Raw genomic sequence first — 20,938 nt, forward strand, 5'->3', positions numbered from 1 at the left:
TTCTTATTTCAGAAACAATTTTTTTCTTTTTTTAAATCAGCAGTGGGGACAAGTGAGGGAATGACATATTGGTATATTTTAATTACCTAAAATAAATAAAAAATAAAAATTGATAATTTTATTTTTATTCTTTTGTTAGCTTGCATTCTGAAGGACACTTTCCCTGAATTTTTTTTCTTCCGTAAGCTGTAAAACAAACATAAAATATACTAGGGACATGCAAATGACTGTTTTTGTGAGAATGACCCATATATATATATATATATAGGGAGGGATAGAGCCCCCTCCAGAGAAACTTCCGCGATCACTGCCCGTTTCTCGCTTTTGTAACATATATCATTATTTTTTTTGTATGCGGTTACGTGTAAATTTATTATTCGATGTTGCCTTTTATATTATGGTTTTGAAAAGACTTAATAAAAAACACGATGACCTCTCTTTGTTTCCTAATTACCATCTTTGATCCTTTAAATTGCGGAGAATACCCTTGAGTTGAAATTCACAAGCGAAGATCCGATAACAATACAATTGCTTGGTAGTACATGTTAGCAATTATTCAAATCAAATGCATGTCGTTATTTGCTTCTTCCAATTAAACCTTCATTTCTCATAATTGCTTTTAGTTTTGATTTGTCGATAGATTTTTTTTTTAATTAGCTGTGATTGTAATATGTTTTTAAATAATAATAATAATAAAATGATTCATTTAGTGATGTGATTGGAGCAGAAATTTTGCGTTTTTAAAGTTGTTCAAGGAATTAATATTGAACTCAAGTATTTGGAACCATTGTCTTATTGTTTTGAAGATCTAGTTATACATTACAGGGTCATCGGGATGGGAGAGGTCATTTTGACCTTCTTAAAGTTTCGGGAAATTTTTTCTGGCATTCCGAGAATTTAGACTTGTCTTGTTTTGCATTACAAATGGAGCTTTTACAATTTTCTGTTCGTTACACAGTTGCCAAAAGTGACAGGGTGCGTAGCGTTTTTAAAAAAAGCTTAAAGGTGCTTATTTTCGATTTTCATTTTTTAAAGGCCCTTAAAGGTTCTTTTNTTTTTTTTTTAAGCCCTTAAAGGTGCCTTTTTTATTGTGTGTTTTTAAAAAGTGCTTAATTTTCCTTTTCCAAAATGAGATTTTTCCTTTACCATGTTGATTTTCGCCACGAATTATGTAGAAAGAAGCTGTTCACATTATTAGTCAACGTTTTCACAATGAATTCAACCCCAATCTATTTCGGCGTATTGTCAGTCCATAACGTTTGAAAACGCCATTCGATTTACGTGATTCAAAAATTTAGACAATTGTCAAAAAAAATACGGAAAGTTTTTTTTTTTAGTTTTTGACAAGACGGTTAAAACCAGATAAAGCCGTCAATTGTCAAAAACTTTCCAATCCCACCTAATTGTGTTTTTTCAAGTACTTAAAATTATTATTTGAGTGCTTAAAAGGTGCTTATTTTTTGCTGAATAATTTGGCTACGCACCCTGAGTGAGCCTTCTTTTAGCAAAGTCAAAATTGAAAGAAGCTCTATCTTGAGAAAATTGAATCGTTGATTTTTTTTAAAAAAAGTTAATGAGGTAAATTAGCAAATTAAGGCCTTCACCTTCTCAAATATATAATCTTGAACTAGGTGCTTCCGACTTTCAAGTCAAGTAGTTTTAATATAACATAAAATATTAATTAAATTTACTCATTTGCCTATTTCGCAGCTTTTTATAATATACTTAATGTAGGACCAGGATAGCCTGGTTGGTAGGACGTTGGACTCACGTGTGTGAGAACGGGAATTCGAATCGAGCCGGCCGAAGTATCCCCGTATATTAAATGGTAACTGATGTATGTTATATCTGTCAGGGTTACTAAGTTCTCCAAGTTTCCCTAAATACCTCTGCGGGTATTGATCCGGGAGCTCCCTTGTCTTCTTGATTGGAATCAAAATTACGAGGCTACGGAGTTGAATATTTATAGTCGTAAACCTCAAAAATTGGGTCGGCGGTTCCAGCGATAACTGGTCGATACGAATTCCGCACCCGGCTTGCACCGAAAACAGTGCTGACGTAAAATAACCTCAGTGGAAGACGAATCATGAGTTACAGTCCCCTTGTCGTCAGGCTAACTGTGGGAGGTTTTGTGGCGTAACTACCACTATAAATATTAAATACCGAATCACTAGTATATAAGAGATGTTAACTTGATTCTATCATGAGGTACCTATTGATAGATGAAGGTTGACATAGTCTAAGATTAAACTCCCCACAGTTTTCCTTTCCATGTAACGCAAATGCGGGTTAGTTCCATCAAAAAGTCCTCCACGAAGGCAAATTTTTCCCAATGCTTGATTCAGAAGTTTCCTTGTCTTCTGGATTGGTTCGAAATTACAAGACTACGGAGTTGAACATTAGTAGTCGTAAACCCAAAATTGGGTCGACTGTTCTACAACGGTTATAAAATAAAATTAAACTCTACTGATGCATATTAATTGGTACTGTCTGTTTGATTTACACCTGAAATGTTAATTATCTGGAATGTAGGCATAAACGGAAGAAAAAAACATATTTGAAAACTTTTTAACGGCATTAAAAACTGGGTGTTACGAACGCAACATCCAGTTTTTATTTTTTTTTTAAATATTTTAAATTCTAAAACTTTATAAAAGTTAGAGTTAGTGTAAATGACACCGACTTGTTTTCTCAAAAATGATTGGAACCCCTCGAATTTTATTAACTAAGTTATAGTTTTTTAATTTCTGCAAATACGATATTCGGATATGACGGAATTGTCCAATGGCTTTTGTTGCTTTGTGCTGTACTTTTACGGTATCGGCCGACACATTTTATAAGTCGCATATTTTTTTTTTTTTTTTTTTTTTTTTTTTTTTTTTTTTTCAGTCGACCGTCGGCTGATACTGTTGTTTTATCAACTGTCACTGTTGTTTAGATTGTTAAGGGAACAAATTAGACCCTGCTGTTAAAAAGGACGCCATAACGCGGTAGAAAATTTTCGACGCAAAAGCTCCTTTCTCCTTCATTGCTAGTTTAAAATTTAAAAGAAAGAAAAAGTAAGTTCCTGCAAAACTAGAATAAGTTATGAAGTTTCTAATGCTGAAAAAAAAAAACTTCGAAATATTAAAATGCAAACAAATTATTAGAAGAGATTTTTTCCGTTTCGTAATCCTAAATTATTTAATTTGTGTTTCATTTCATTAAAAAAAATTTTCTTTTCAGTATTTGAAACTTCATGCCTTACTCTAAAACAGTGGTTTCCAACTGGCGGTCTCACGGGTCTCATCTGGCCCGTGAAACCTTTTTTTGTGGCCGCGATATATCACTTGTCATTTTTTAGCGGACAATTATCGTAAAAAATCCATATGGATTTAAAATACTTTTCCTTCGTTAAAAAAAAAATACCTAATTTCTTCGTTTCTGTGAAATTTTAACATACCAACGGTGTAAAAAAATTTATTTCTCAGGTTTTGCCGCCAAGAAAATATTTATTATTATTTGAAATTCAATACTTTTGTTTTGTACAACTTGATAAAAATCTGACAGTAATATTTAATGTTCCTTCTAACATAAGAGAACCCTATATAAAATTTTGATAAAAGTTGCAGCCCGCCATTTGATTGGTGTTCTTAATTGCGGCCCCGGCCTCATGCAAGTTGGAAACCTCTGCTCTAGAATTACGACTATCTCCTGTTTACCTGTTTATTCTCAAATTTCTCCGTATTTGTTGAAGAAATTTAAAAAAAAAAATTTGAAAATCTATCCATTGATGGGGAAAATACTTCGCTTATTCCTCAACAGATGGTGCTAATGCCAGTACTGAAGTATGTTGAGTGTTAATTGTTTAAGTCGTGGCGTGATGGCTCAGGGGATAAAGTTTTCCCCTTCCAATGAAGTTAACTCAGGTTGGAATCCCAGCGATGACTGGTAGATACGCATCCGGCTTGCACCGATCACATTGCTGGCGTAAAATATTGTCAGTGGTAGACGGACCACGGGTTAGAGCCCTCTTGTCAGGCTAACCGTGGGAGGATTTTGTGGTTTTTCCTCTCCACGTAACTCAAATGCGGATCAAAAAGTCCTCCACAAAGGCAAATTTCTCCCAATACTTGATTCAGGAGTTCCTTCGTATTCTGAATTGGGTTCAAAGCTACGAAGTTGAACATCAGTAGTCGTTAACCCAAAATTGGGTCGGTTCGTAAAATCTCCGTTATTTTATTTCTCCAATGTTGGCAATAGGTTTGTCTGAACTTTTTCTGCACTTTAAATTTTAAATTAGTAACGAAGGAGAAAGAATTTGCTACGAAAATTTCTTCCACGGGATGGCGTCCTTGATTATTATTGGCGTATTTGATTACCGGAAAGGGCAGATGGTTACTTCAATTAAATGATTTTGAGGGACCCGCAGAGATCATCTAACGTTTTTGTTTCATTAAGCGATTAAAAAAAGAAGGTTCGAAAAAGTGACAGTTGCAAAGGATAAACGACCGTTAATGGTGCCATTGACTTTTTTTTTTTTAAAAAAGAAAAGGGCGGATTAATTAGGCTTACATTCGTAATGATATTTCATTATTTCTCACGCTAAAGAATAGGAATTCGTTTTTGCAACAATTTAATCATTTAGAATACATTTGGATCATGTATTATGATTGCCGCTAGTACAAACAATTGTTAAAATGGGTGAATGAATTATTCTATTTTTATGGGTGGAATATATTTATAAGAACGGTGCAGCCATGCGGAAAATAGCGGTCGCTTTTCCATTTTCCACTCTTGTTTTTTATGGTAAAGAACGATTAAACTTTGGGTTGAATGCCATTTATGTTAGAAACCTATTGTGTGATTCCTTTTTTTAAAAATTAGTTTTTGTTTTAAATTGCGCCGCAGGTAGTAACAAAGTTTTTGTGGAATAAAAGAATGATCCATTGTTTTAGGATGGACTCAGTATTAAGTTGTTTAAAAATAGCTAAATGTCTTACAGTTTTATTTATTGCCAGTTGATGCGGTTTGTTCTTTCGGTTTTTAAGTTTTTAATAATTTTGTATCTGAGTTATAATTAAAAATTTTAAATTTTTTCGAAATGAAAATAACGAATTTTTGTTGATCATTGGGTTACTACTCTAAATAAAGGCTACACTTCCTTGTGTGGAAAATTATTTTGTATCAGATATCGTATGATGTATACAGAATTACAATTTGTGGGTTGTTTGTTTAAATTGATGATATTTGAAAGTATAATCGACCTGTTTACGTTTTTTTAAGGGGGGGGGAGAAATTACTCAAGTGTGTATATTTATGTATTATACATGCATAGTTCCTCCTCACTTCACTTTAATCTTTCATGATTTCGTGATTATTTTTATCAAGGAAAATGTTTTATACATTCTTTTTTTTTTTGTAGTAAAGGTGTAGTAAAAGTGGTTTTTTTTTTTTTTTTTTTCGTATTTTAGTAGCAGGATTATGCTAATATATTTGAAAATTTTGATTGCAAGTGTCGTTCGAGCTTCGTCTTTATCCCAATGTCAAACTTAAGTTTTTTTTTTCCGACCATTCGTAATGATGTTTCATTCATATTATTTATATAGAATACGTTGAAATTNAAATTACATATTTGTTTAATCACGCAAGTGCAAAATAAATTGAATTGAATGCCCTGAAAAAAAATCGTGTTTTTTGTCAGGGAGTGAGCTAATATGCGCAATAGTCATACATGTAATCAAAATTCTTGAATTTTAATTAATTAAATGATAAAAATAAATTTAGAAAGTCAAAAATACAATTCTAGCAGAAAACGAAGAATATTTTAAGATGTGTGTGTTAGCAGGGCAGCACTTCATCAGGGGACACACTGCCTGCCGCAACACACAGGAGTATTTCTGTTGTCAGTGGTAATATTAAAAACTGACAGTGCCCCGAAGCCCCATAATGGATAAACAAATAATAAAAAGCAATTAGAAAAATTGAAAAGTAAATGCAATGAAAAATAAATGACAAACAAGCACAATTTATGTAAGACTTAATAATGAAACGCCCACGCTAAGAAAAATAAATAAAGATCAAGTTATAGTAATAATGATTGATGAAAAATAATTAGTAATTAGGTCGATTCGTTTTTACAATACGATAAATAATTTGTGAAGCGTCGGTTTTTTACAATAAAATAATTTGTGGACTGACCGTTCTTTACGGTAAAATAATTTAAAGGACAGGATTGTGAAGGGTTACTGTAAGAAACAGGTATTTTTCTTACGTCGAATAATTTGTGACGGGTTCGATTTTACGATATAATAATTTATTGAGGATGCGTAAACGAACCCAAATTGCAGATCCTTCTTAGTACAAAATTTTTATTTTTTGCTCTTGATATTCATTTTTTCGTTATCATATATTTTTTAAACTTACAGTCGAACCTCGATTTAACGTATTTTGATTTAAGGAACTTTTATATTAAACGAATATTTTTTCTGTCCTGACAAAAAGGGTGCTAAAATGCTCTCATTTAAAGGGTTTTTAGCTTTGATTTAACGAACAACAATCAATAGCAAAAAAATTATGTCATAAAACCAAAACTTCGAATTTTTCGCATTTAAAATTTTTAATATTTCACACCCTTATCCAAGTGAGTAATCATGCGTAAGTACTATTATGTATTAAGGTTTAAAGCAAGTGGCAGTAAAGAAGTAAGATAATTTTAAAGTTAATTTCTTAACTTTTAATTTTTAAGCCTGTAGTAAACAATAACAACTCTTTTTCATTTTTCTAAGGCTGTTTTCAGGGTTGTCACTCCACAGGGAAAACCTGGAAAATACAGGGAATTTAAAAATAACCTAAAATAACAGAGAAAATGCAAGGAATTTTTTCTTTCTTTACAAACGGGGAATTTTGTTTCTTATTTTCGTCTTATAAAAAATGGTGACCACTCAAAGCGTAATCTATGGGATATTTAACCGTGATATTTCAGCTATACTAAACTATTTCATTCACTATAGCATTATTTAAGTATGTTCAAATGTTTTTCCAGCAATTAAAACTAATAAATATAGTTAGCCCACACAAGAGCACAGTAATTGTTGTGTTTCCTCTTAACATATTGTGTATAGTATGTACAGGGAAAACACAAGGATTTTTTTCTTCTTCCAGATTTGAGTGGCAATCCTAATTTTACATGATATTCGATTTAACGAATGGATTTTTCCGTCCCAATCAATCCTTCAAATCGAGATCCAACAGTAGTAATGGAAGTGTCAACCTAATTTCAATCTTTGAAACCGTGCACAAACTAGGCCCGACGACAAAGATTAACTTGTAAATTGTATTAATGCCAACATGAGTACTTATGAAGAAAAAAAATCTCCTTTTCCATCTCAGCTGTTGGGTGTATAAAATGAGGGATGCTGGCAGGGTACTTGATTTTAATCGGATGAATCACCAGAGAGCGGGGTTTCTCGTGTGGTTCTTGACCCTACTCGCATTCTTTTCTAGCAACCTTGAAATGAGTTTTTAGTTCGACCCTGGGGCGCCAGTTTTTATATGTGGGTCGCCGACTTTCCTTTTCGATCATCAAGAGGTAGTTTTCCGTGTTAGTTCTTTTATCGAAAGACGTGGATGATGATTTAGGGAAGTAATTCGCTTTAAACAATTTAGTTCCAAGGGAAGTTTTTAGGAAAGTTTTTTTTCCTTTAGTTTATAACTTTCCTAAAACAATTGTGTTTTCGATGATTTTTTGGTAAATTATGCTGTTCCTTTTAACATATCTGCCAACTCTACTGGATATTCCCAATTTCTCCTGGTCTACTGGTTTAATAAAAATCCTCCTGGTTTTTATAGATTTTAGAAAATTCTCTAAAATTGAGTAAGTTTCATAAAAAAATCCCTATTGAAATAGAATTTTTGCACGGATTATTGCTTGAATATTTAAATAAGCATTACTAATATATAATGAAGCGAGTCTCATTTATGAAAATAAGTTTAAAACCTTTTTTTTTTGTTATAAAGTGTTCCGTTTATTTTTATTCAAAACTCTCTTTTTTTTAAAAAAAATCTTTTAATTATCTTTAAATTCCTATTTATATTCAAAATTATGAGTAAGCATAATACACAACATTTCAAGCATATTTAATGCCAATCATGACTGCAAAATATTGCAGGTTTTATTTTTTGGATGACTATAAGAATCACTATCTGTAAAATATTTTGTACATTACGCATTAACATAAAATTTTGATTATTTCGTAAAATCTACTGGATTTTTTCCTATCTATGTTGGCAGCTATGCTTTGAACAATTTAGTTTTCAGTGATTTTTTGAAGGGAGCTATTTTTTTTCTAATACTTTATTTTCAATGAATTTTCAGAGAAGTTATGATTCCTCTTTAAACAATTTAGTCGATATGAATTTTTACGTAAGTTACCGTGTACTGGCGTTACTTTAGGATAAGTTATGAGCAGTTTTCTTAATATTTCGTTTAAATTTGCAATGTAGAACTGAGGGGGAATTATAAATCGACTATGTCAACCTTCATCTATCAGAATGTTTTATATACTAGTGAATTGATATTCAATATTTATAGTGGTAGTTACGCCACAGAACTTTAAATATTTCGAAATATTCACACAGCTTTTTTTTTAATGTGGTAAGTAAACTTGATTCTAGATCGTAAGGAAAATTTTAAAAAAAAATTTCTCTGTGTTTTATAACTACCACGTTTGTAAGTAAGTTAATCGTTTGCTTGTAAAAAAAATCCGAGATTTTTGGAATTCTTTAAGAGCCTCGGTATTAGAACCAAAGTTCACGGTCCACACTAGGTTTTAAAACCGGCGTTGAACGCATAACCCGATCCTGAGTTTACGACTATCACTGTTCTCGTAGCGTAGTAACCTCATATTTTTGAACCCAACCCAGAAGACTCCTGGTTCAGAACTCGCCTGGATCAAGCATTGGGACAAACTAGCCTTCGTGGAGTATTTTTCCTTGGAACTATCCCACATTTGCGATGCATGGAGAGCGAAACCACGAAACATCCCACTGTTAGCCCTATGGCAGGGAAATTCTAACCCATGATCCGTTAACCATTTTACATCAGCACTGTGATGGGTGTGGAATTCGTATCGACCAGCTAACCTGGATGACCTCATTGGGGGGGGGGGCTGTCGCCATATCCCCTGAATCAAGAAATATCGAAACATTTCATGCACCATCTCGAAATGAAAGGGTGTAAAAGTGTGCTTGCAACATTGAAAAATGCACCAAGAATTGTGTAGAGTCATTGAAAGATCTGTAAAAACAATTATTTAAGCGGATCGATTCATGGAATTTTTTATTTTAAAAAATTGCCAATTAGGCGATATTTTTCTATGGAGATGAAAATTATTAACTCTGTTTTTTGAAGCTCTGACGCTAAGGAAAATAAAAAAAAAAACATAATTTAAGTGCCATTACACTTGAAGCAATGCGATGTTTTTAAACGTTAAATATATTCTTTCCGTGAAGAATTGTCTGGGCTTTACAACAGACAAATATTTTAAGTTATTAAACTTTATTAAAAACCACCAATTTGGTGCCCATCTAGATGATAATTATCAAACTCACTGCCTGCCTTATTCCCAGTTTTTGCTAATTTTTATGATCCTAGTAATGCGGCATTGGAGTAAGTTTTTAAATGTTAAGAAATTAGACCACAAACGCTTTTCGTTTTCATTAAACTGAGGCTTTTCTCCATATTGACAATTTACGCCATTTTCAAAATATAAGTGTAGACAGCTCTGGCTTTAGATAGGCTTATCTTGACCAAACAGTCATAGTAACAGTTACAAACTCACAGCAGTTATGAAAATTACATATTTGTAAAAAAGCACAATTTCATATTACGATATGAGCCTTCGAAATACAGCCTTAATATCAACGAATAAGTGTCTATTTTTGAATAGTTTTATTAACCCAAACGATGTTAGTCAAATATTGAAATATCATATCAGCTCTTCTACGTATTGGCATTTTGCTCCATTTTCGTTGTAGCATGAAAGGCGCTATCTATAAAGCTGGACAAAATGTAACCTGGCAGCCATTAATAACTGTTTCAAACTTGCAACAGTTATAAAAATAACCTACTCGCTAAAAATCAACATTTTATCTGCCTTTTTTTTAAACCATCAGAACATTTCAATGCTACATTTCCACTTTTTTTCTAAAAAAAAATATTTATTAAATTCATTTATTTAAGTTTTATAAAACTTTTATTTCAGGAAATTGCTTGATTTTTTAATTAAAAAAAAGAACCAGTTATGGTAGTTAACATACTTGTTCTACTTTAACGTGTGAATTTATGTTCTTGATTACATATTTCTATTTGAATTATCTCCGAATCGTTCCAGATATTTGGAAAAATACAAATATTAGATTTTTATATCACGTGTTCTTTCTCCGAAAGACTGGCTATAAAATAACATGAAGGAATGTTTTTTTTTCTTCTTTTCTTTTAAACCAATAACGTAACCACACTGAAGTAGATGTAGGGCGGAGTTATCATTAAGTGTGCGATGGCGTTGATAAATTGATTTCCTTCTGTTTTCTCTCTGGGAAGCCGTGTAAACAAGAGCTATTTTAATAATTCAAAAAAGAAAAGAAAAAAAGAACGGATTCTGAAGAAGATGCATGCTCTTTAGTCGCAGTTACAGTTATAGTGCATGAGATTTTCTTTACCCGAAGGAAAGATGCTTAATGAATTTGGAGATTTTGACCTGCTCCTCCCTATTTTAACCTTGTGAAGTGAATTAATTTCAAAGTGATCTGCTTTTTTTATTTATTGAATGACGTCAGACATGTTTATCTTTTGATTCAGTTTCCGGTCATCAGTCATTCTGTGCAGTCTTTTGATTTTATTTATTTTAATGCCTTTAATCGCTGTACTACTTTTAATTTTTATCGCTGCCCCACAACTGCGATTTCTAGGCTCTTTTTGCTTTTGCTTGCCAATTTTTGGTTTAATCAAAAGTTCTTTTGACTTGTATAGATTAGAAAATATTTATATTTATCCGAGGAAATCCGTATCGAAATTAATCTGTAACATGTACACTATACAACGTAAACATTAGAGCCCCTGAATTAGACAGGCCGACTCATCATCTATTTTTGCTCCAAAGAGCTAACATAAGCACAATACTAACATAACGTTAACTTGTGAACTTTTTTGCTCCAATATTGCTTGATAGGTCAGCTCTGATAGTATAGGAGCCTTAGTAAACATATACTAGCTCCCAGTTACGAAACAAAACATTTAAAAGAGCATATGATTCAAATTTTTTCAACTTTACCTTTTTGTTTTAATGTCATTTGTGAGTTATTTGATTTTCCTAGTAGATTTTGCATCATTTTTTGTCAAGGGTCTGTTTAGGAGTAATCTAGATCTGTTAACGTGGACCTTTCGAGAATTATTTTGTTGTAAAAATGAACCAGATAATTTTTAATTCAAAAGGGTTCTTTCGTAAAATATTTTTCTTTAAAAAACGGACCATTTACAAATTATTTTATTGTAAAAATGGTAAATTGGTGCGTCCCATCCCGCAGTATTCATATGTTAGCCCTAACCTTATCGCAAAAAATGTATAATTTTTAATATGAAACTAAAACGATACGATGACAAGATATGCGGGTATTTATCATCATTAATTTCATTTTAATTTTAAGATAAGAAAAATAGTAATTTTAATAAAAAGGCGAAATTTAGAAACGGTGCGAAATCGAATCATAGTATACACAAACCAAATTGAAATGAAATCTATCTTTAATACGAAAAAATAACTCACCATCTTACAATAATTCGATTCACAGTTCAGTTAAGAGTTATTATTATTTATAAGGTAAACTGGAAAAAAAATCTTGCAAATAAATAAATAAAAGTATTTTCATTGTAATTGGGTTCTTGCACTTCAAGAAGATGAAGATCACAGTAACTCACACTTATGACGTCATCTCCAGCTGATCGCTTACGAGCAAAATGGCGTGTTAGTTGAGCTAAGTCTCTCCACATAAATTAGAAGGTTAATTGATGTGAAATTATGAAATACAACGTCGTATCGCACATCGAATTAGGTGAAATGTAATTCTTTCTTGTCAACGTCTTTTACTTATTTATGTACTTTATTATAACCGTGATATAGTTTTATTTTGTGTACCTGGCAACTGAATGCATAATTAGTTTATGTTCTACATGGCTTCGTGCTAAGTAAGAATTATATTGTGAAAGAATATAGAATGTGTCACTCAAGAGAATTGATACTTGACAAACTTGGCTTACACAAAATAAAATTGAAAGAACAGTTGCTAACTCAAATAAATGTCACGTTTCAACAACCGATCAGGATCGAGATACCCACCCACGCTACGTCACTTGCTAGTATTCCATTCATAGTTTTTTTTTTTTTTTTTTTAAGAGCATTTGCCCTCAAACGTCGTGCGCCCACCACTCACACTTCGGATATTAATGAGGGTGCTATTTACGACACTGAATGGTGGTTCCTTAGCACACTATTTTATCTTAAATTCGGACTACTTTTCAATTAAAACTACTTTTCAGTTTAAAAATGAACCATCCTCAGAATTCTTTAGAGAAACGATATCGATCACTTAATTAAATTATTAGTTACAATTCCTAGAAAGACATGTTTTTTTTTTCCTACGAAGCAGGGTTAATGATTTTTTTGATTTTAAAAAAAAAAAAAATCAGATTCCTTTGATTTAAATCGGATTTTTTTGATTAAATCAGATTTATTTGATTTTTATTCAAATACACAGTAAGAACTTTAAATCATAACTAAAAAAGCTTTATAAATGTTTAATCAAAATTAAATTAATATTAAAACTATATTATAAGATTATAAAGCTCTAACTACCTAAAACAATTTTTCATTATAATACATAGATTTAAATGCATAGCAACCATTTTGAATCAAATGCATGATTGAAATTTAAATACTAGATGAAATAGAGAATTTAAAGAATACTTTAACTATTAAAACAAAGTTTCAATTACCAAACCATAATTTTAATTTAAAATTGTGATTTCTTTTTTTTTTCTCTTGATTTTTAAAATGACAAAATAAATGTAACAGATTGTGTTTATAAATGTAGTCATTCAGCAAAAAATGAATCAATATTTAATCTATATATTTTTATATTAAAATATTATTTTTTAATCCTGTATCAAAATAGATAAGTTAAGCTAAAAAAAAAATTTTTTTTAAATTTATGTACCTACTCTTTGAAATTTTTTTCCCACAAAAGTTCTTTTTAGAAAATCTGATAATGTCAAAGATACTGTAAACATGATATGAGAAAAAATACTTAAATGTTTACTTTAATCTGTACTTTAAATCTCAAGAATCAAAAGATTATTTAAAAATGTAATTTCAAATGTGTTGGAATTTAACACATACCAAGAAAGAAAGTAATTTCGTTAGCTGAAAGAAATTAAGGCAGCAATAATAAATTTTAAAACTAATGCAGCAATTTATTTAAAATAAATTTTGAAACTAAAAAAAGAAATAATAAAAGTAACAATGATTTAAAACACTGTTTTTTAACCTTTTAAATCAATATATATANGTTATGAGCCAAATGGCTTTAAAATACAACGGAAACGGTAGGAAATATAGGCGATATGGAGGGAGCTTGCAGCGTTCCCTAGTGTAGAAAAAACCATCCGTACATTTCTTTTTACTAGATTTCAGTTGCTTTATTTTTGTTAGATGGCTGTGGTCAGTAAGCGGGTGGGTGGTATCGGTCCTCGCTAAACTGTTCTACCGTAAAGTGCTGAACTTCATGCGCTGTCCGTCGAGCTACCAAAGCGGGGAAGTCATTCCTTCGGCAGATAATCAAAATTGAGATGGCATGTCTTCGGATCATCCTCGGGGATGTTTCCCAGACAGTCGCAAATTGCCCATTGTGGAGCTCTAGTGCGACGTTAATAAAGTACATTTGGTAGCAGTGTTCGCAGAACTTAAGATTAAAAAGTAGCGAATGGGAGCTCCAAAAGTAGCGGATTCGAACATTTTGTAGCCCAAAAATAAATCACATATATATATATATATATTAACAAAATTAATATCACAGCATTAATAAAGTGTAAAGTTTGCCATGTTTTGAGTGTTCTAATTTATTTGGCTATATTTCTGTTAAACAGCGCCGTTTGCCAGAAAACATTATAATAATAATAACATTGGATAGCTCGTTTTTTCAAGCTTTTTTATGTGTAAAAATCTCCATGGTAAAAATCAGTCGGAACGGTCTTCGATATTTTAATGTTGGTGCGGTCTTTGAGCTGCATAAGAATAATGGGACATTTTGTGAGAAAATATTTTTTTATTAAGAGGTTTCGACCTCAGCTCGCTTCGTTCCCCAACCTCAAGAACCTTAATTACTCGCACATAAAAATGTTCTTACTAGCTAATTTTTTTTTTAATGAAATTAACTCGCGAGGAAATTAAAAATAAGACCTAACAAGGAAATTAAAAATAAGACCTAACAAGGACCCGATCTCCAACAAGAAATTCAGAAAAGTTCAACTTCATGGGCTTTCATCTGTGTGCCTTTGAAAATAAAAGGCAAAAAATCTTTTTTTGATAAGCAAAATAATTTATTTAATCATTTTTGTTCTGAAGTTCGAAACAATACAAAGTACAAACATTCAGCTCGCAGATGAGAAATATGACTTTGCTTTTCTTTGTAACAGCATCAATAATTGTTTCAAACTCGATTGAGAATAGTTTTGATAGTAATTTAGTGAACACATGAATATTTTGATTCGGGCCACGTATGAAACAGTATTTTAAAGCGTCTACGAAGCAACAAATATTTTTAACTAATTTTTTTTTCATTTATGGTAGCCGTAACATCTGTTGTAAAGTTTAAAAAAATAACAATGATAAAACGATAGATTTGCACTAAATGCTCGTAAATATTTTCTTTTCTCGCAGCTCACTTAGTTGCTGTGCTTACTTTACTTGCACAGTGAAACCTGTTAAGTTGACCACCTCTATAGGTTAATCACCTATCTAAGATTTTGATGATCAAGTGCAAAACTGGTAAAAACAATTTATTATCATTTTTATAAGATGACTTCTCTTATAAAACCATCAAATTGTAGTTCCACTTGCGATTAGTTTACGCTAGTTTCACTGTAGTAGCTTTAATAATTTTCTAAACTCCTTTTATAACACACAGCATATACATTACCGTGTTTATCATGCAAAGTAATTATCTTTCCTAGTTATTTTGCAACTACTATAAATGTCTCGAAAGGTTTAAAATGTTGACATTTTCGCATTAAAAAATTGTCGTTATTCAATTGTCCTGATCCCTAAGTGCATTATGTTTCAGTTAACTTAGTCATTTTTATTCATAATTTCATTGTTATAGTTAATTATTTTTTGAAATTTCATAGTATATATTTTTGTTTTAAAAACAAAATCCATCTTTTGCATCGTCATCATTGGGTGGTCCTTGGCCTTCTATGAAATATTTCTTCATGTCGTTCTCCTTGATGCCAATTCTGATTATCATTTGCGTTTGGTAATACGAATTTTATTTTAATATGATAACTATCCAAAACTTAATTTTTATTTGTTTCATTTATTTATTGCATATTTGGCAAAATGAGGTGAAAAATAATAACTGTAACCATAGCAATACATATTATAGCTTCCTTTAAAAAAAAAAAATTCATCATTTACAACGGGCAAATCTAAGCTCTAGAGAGATATAAAAATTTTCCTATTTTTCGTGCAACTGTGAATAGATGGTGATTTACAAAAGNCGACCCAGTTTTGGGTTTACGACTTCTGATGTTCAACTCCGTAGCCTTGTAATTTTGAACCCAATCCAAAAGACAAGGAAACTCCTGAATCACTACGCCCAGAGGTTTGATTTGAATTGAGAACATGGAGGACTTCGTGACTCGACTGATTTTACTTGCATTACTCACCTTTTACTACACGGGGGTCTTAGGCCGGCGGGGATCGATCATACGACCTCTTGGCCATGGGCATCAACTTGTTTGCAAAAAAAAAGTTCAATGTGCCCTGCATCAGTACCGTCTTTACGCGTGAGCACATCCGGCCAGTGCCCAGGGGCCCTTAAGAAATCTTACTTTTTATAAATTCTATTAAAAAAAAAGCTAAGAATAAACAACATCGCCTTATCTATATTTTAAAATAAATATATTCTATTGTAATAAATGTGCATTTCGTTTTTTTTATTATTTTTTTATATTTTTAATAACTGTTTAATATGACAAAATAATTCAAACCTTCTGATTTTTTTTCTCCATTTGTTATACCTTTATGTTTATTTAATTTAATTATTTTAATTAACTTAAGTCAGTTGAGGTCCAGTTAACACCTAGTTATGAAATGAAAAAAAGTCTATCCAAAAAATAAACATTTCAAAAATAATGGAAACATTCAAAATATTTCTATTACACTTTGAATATCAATTAACATCGTCTCGATCTTTAAGTTAAAATAGTAATAATTCTATGGATTTTCTTAATACATTTCTCATACATCACCTTCCCCCTCGCTTAAACATCGTCACAATCTTTAAATTAAAATTGTAATAATTCTATGGATTTTTCTTAATACATTTCTCAGACATCGCCTTCTTCCCCCTCCCCACTCTTTTAAACGTCGTCTCGATCTTTAAAATAGTAATAATTCTATGGATTTTCTTGAGATTTATTTCTGAGACATCTCCTTTTCTCTAACTAAAATAAATTATAATATTATAATTGTATTATCTATCGAAAATGCTGTTATTTGGTCGATTATTAGAGTAGTATTTAGATAGATGCTGTAAGGCTTTTTTAACGGTTCTAAGATTTCCAAAGCAGTGTGCTATAAATAGCTGTTCAAAGTGGCGTTAAATTGAGCGCGTGCGGAGAATCCCCCTCCGCTTTATTTATTCTTAAGTTCATAAACAATCGAAGCAAAAAAACTTCAGCATCTATTCTGTGCTTTTATTTTTTAAACTTGTTAAAACCAGATTAAGCTCTTTTGTCTGTTAAAATGTTGTTTCGTCTATTGATGCCCCAATCTTTGTTTTAGTTTTTTTTTTTTTTTTAAGTTGGCGTATTTAACTCATGAAAGATGTTCTGTTTCATTCTAGGGTTAAATTTTTAGAATCTTAACAGCGCTACATTTCCAACAGTTGGTTAATTACCTATATTAAAGATTAACTTTATTATCGTTGTCTTTCAATAACAGTAGTATGTAGACGAACTTGACAAAACGAATTAACGTTGCTAAGTACTGTTTTGAATTCTTTGTTAGTGAGAATGTTATTAGTTTTATCTTAAGTAGGATTTAAATTTTAGAATTTTGTAGAACTAGATCTCTAATAGTAGGCTAATTAGTTATTTCATTAAGTATAGATTTATTATTCTCGAACGCTTTTTCCTAATATGTATGATTTAGGCAAATTTGACAAGACTAATTAACGATACAAATTTACAAACTATTAATGGAAAATAATTTGTCTTATCGTAAATATTTTTTACCCAAAATGGAATTTGTTTTTAAGTAGAACTTAAATTTCAGGACCTCATAGAGCTACTTTCCTTTACCGCAAGTTATTTAAGTTTCGAATTTAGAATCATTTTAGTTTTATTACTATTATCGAATGATGTATTTCGCTAATATTAAGATGTAAGGAAATTTTACGGGGTGAAATAATGATATAAATTTGCAACCTATGAAAAATTGTCTTATTTTAGTTAGGATTTAAGTTTTAGAATCTTATAGAGATAAACAAGAAACATTAAAACATTAGAAACCAAACTTCTAAGATGCTGTCAAACTTGACAAGACAAATGAGCGAACTATTAATGAAAAATAATTTGACATATTTTATATAAACCGAAGAATAAATTAAAAGTGAGTGAAAGGTTTGATCAAACAGTTTTTCATTTAATAAAATGGCATGTTTTTGAAATTGTTTCCAATTTTAAAAAAAAAAAAAAAAAAAAAAAAAAAAATGACATCTTGCATCAACAGTGTGTAAAATTTTTAAGGTTTATAGAAATGCATTTCTCCCTCTCAATACTTTTTTCTTTATTTAATTTTGTCATTAAATTTAAAAGGAAAGTGCTTTATTATATCGAAAAATTTTCATTGTGAAAACACTTGAGTTATTTTCAATGAAGGTAATAACAATATTTCAGTGCTTGAAGGTTTTACAATTGTCTGAACGATCTTTTAACCGTGTTTGTTTCGGTGTTTCGAACAACTTAACCCTTTGAACTCAAAATTGCTCTGAAAAGTTTTTCTATTTTATTTTAGTGAACAGTAGATTGCATATGGACTCTTTATTTTCTTTAAACCGGTTCTCGTTAGAACGAACCTCTCTATATCTCTAGTGTTGATGGACGATGTTCTGAAACTTCCGGCTATACCTGTTACAAATTTCTGTTATATGCTCCTGATTAAATATCAACTCTGCAGTATTACTTGTGAAAAAACACGCGCTCACAAAGCGAAGTTATTTGTCATGAAAACTTGAACATTTTTATTGGTTATTGTGTGTAAAATGTTTTTCATTTTTCTATGTTGATACCAGAAATTTAATGTATCTTTTATTTATCTTTTTTTTAGAAATAAGGCTCAGGAACAGAAAAAAGGACAAAATATTTTTTATTAGAAATATCAAGAAATTTTCAACCCTAGCAAAAAAAAATTTTAGCACATAAGTTCTTAAAATTATCATATATTGTTCTGCAATGTTTAGTGTGACACTATTTTAATAATGTTAGAAATTCTTGTTTCAATGCTGATTTAATGAATGCTTTTAAAATGTTTTCAGAAGTAGCAGAAACAATGAGAAATTTTTTTGAACATGAGAAAAATTGGTTTATAGAGGGTAAATACCAGTTAAAATCTCAGATGGTAAATACCGTGCGAAATGTATCACTGATTCTGAAAGATCTGAGAAAGCAAAAGCCTCATATTTTATTTATTAAAACTTCAAATGCTGATTGAAAAAAAGTGGAAAATTCTCTTTTTTTTCCCTTTCCTTTCAAAAATTGATTTATTTGCAAAGAGCAAATAAATCAAAGTTTGCAAAAAAAAACATTATTTTTTTTAAAAAATCTGATTTTTTTAGTTACATTAGTTATTTATTTTTTTTTTGTTTGTTTGTTTTACATGTACTAATGTAAATTTCTGATATTTTTTTTAAAACAATTTTATAACTTAAGTTTGACTATAAATTTGATAAAAACTAATTGCTTTGAATAATTAGAATCACAATTGTTTTTATTTAATCTCTAGTTCCTAATGAATTAGTAAAGACCGAGACCCAATTTCTCAGTTAGATATCAAATAAATTTAGCTCAAAACATTTAAAAAATAATAAATTATTCAAAATTACTTTTGGTGGAACAATTCTTTGCATTTTTGTTGTTGTTTATGTACATAGACTACATTTTTAAGAACTTTTAAAAGTATTTGTTTGTAAATAATCATTTTTTGTTTGACTCAAATAAATGATTTAAAAATCAGGTAATTTAATTCAACGATCTTTTAAAACAGAATTCAAGTGATGTAAATCAAGTGAAAGGAACTAATATTCAAGACAACTTTCTTAAAATTCCCTGGTAGTTTGTTGCCACCAAGTTGTGTGCTTACTGTTTCTTCTAATATTCTTGTGAATTTACACTTTTATTTTTTATTTTTACTTTTTAAAAGGTGTATACTCTTAAAAAAGTGTTAATATTGTTTAAATTGTAAAATTATATTTTTTCCAGAATGAAAAATGTCTGTTATGACAAAAGGGCCCACTCTCTATGATTTTCTCCTGGAAGCAGAACTGTCTCATTATTTCAGTCCTTTGAAGAATGACCTGAAAGTGACCTCAGTTGCCCAGCTGAAATATGTGGAAGAAGATGACCTCTCACAAATGGGTATGACCAAGCCTGAAATGAGAAGGCTGCGCAAGTATTTCCAAAAATACTGTCCGCAGACGTACCTTCGGAAAATTAAGAAGGTAGAATACCTTTCATTCCTTATTTGCTTTTTATTGTTTTGTAAAGTAAATCATTCCCCCTACATCTCGTTGTGGGCCAGGGGGTCATGGAAGGTAAGGCTCCACAATTTCATGACCAATGGCATGATTGTGGCTATGTGATCAGCACTGCTCACAGGCTGCCTTTACTTCCTAGACAAGCTAGAACCCATCGATCTAAAGCTGGGTGGGCTTCAAGCCGCCACTGGGAATCAAACCCAGCTCTTTTGTCATTGTATTGTGTTTTTCTTTTATTAAATTTGTCAAATTGATATGTTCTTATGCTATATGAAACCATCCCTAAATGTTATACTTGTTTTTAAGAATTTTTTTTTTTTTGCACTCTTTGTCACACTATCTTGAAGCATATTCTTGCAATTCAAAAACAAAGTACTACATTATGAACTATATTCTTGCAGTTCAGAAACAAATCACTTCATTTCAAACCATATTCTTGTAGTTCAGAAACAAAGCATTACATTATGAACCATATTTTTGAAGTTCAGAGACCTAATAGGAGGCATTCATTTATATTTCAGAAACAAATCACTATGCTTTGAACCATAGGTATTCTTAGAAACTTAAGAAAATATTTTTGCAGTTCAGAAACAAAGCACCACATTACTGACCATATTCTGACAATTCATAAACAATCCAGTACGCATGGTTCCCACTTAATTTCAGAAAAAATTCCCTGGCTTATCCAGGTATATCAAGTAAATTTCAATGAAAACTCATACCATATTATATCTATACCATACAATTTTTCACCAAATAACTTAGATTTTCTTTTTTGTTTGTAATGTCAAACATTTAGATTTTGTGAGTAAAAACATAATAGAATGAGAGTGGAGACACGGAAAAGTTTCACTCAAAAGTGGAATTT

The 20,938-nt window shown here is 30.9% G+C and overlaps 1 protein-coding gene across 1 annotated transcript in view; it reads left to right on the forward strand.

Annotated features, from left to right (window-relative positions):
* LOC107449763 (activated Cdc42 kinase-like) overlaps positions 1-20,938 on the forward strand; it is a gene marked incomplete in the record, with an annotated part of 76,446 nt that overhangs the window by 13,787 nt on the left and 41,721 nt on the right. Inside the window, 1 exon segment of the mRNA XM_043054925.2 lies at positions 19,796-20,034. Within this exon segment, the coding sequence (XP_042910859.2) occupies positions 19,804-20,034 (231 nt within the window).

The sequence above is a fragment of the Parasteatoda tepidariorum genome, chromosome 10 (assembly GCF_043381705.1).
Source record: "Parasteatoda tepidariorum isolate YZ-2023 chromosome 10, CAS_Ptep_4.0, whole genome shotgun sequence".
In the NCBI taxonomy this organism is placed as follows: Eukaryota; Metazoa; Arthropoda; class Arachnida; order Araneae; family Theridiidae; genus Parasteatoda; species Parasteatoda tepidariorum.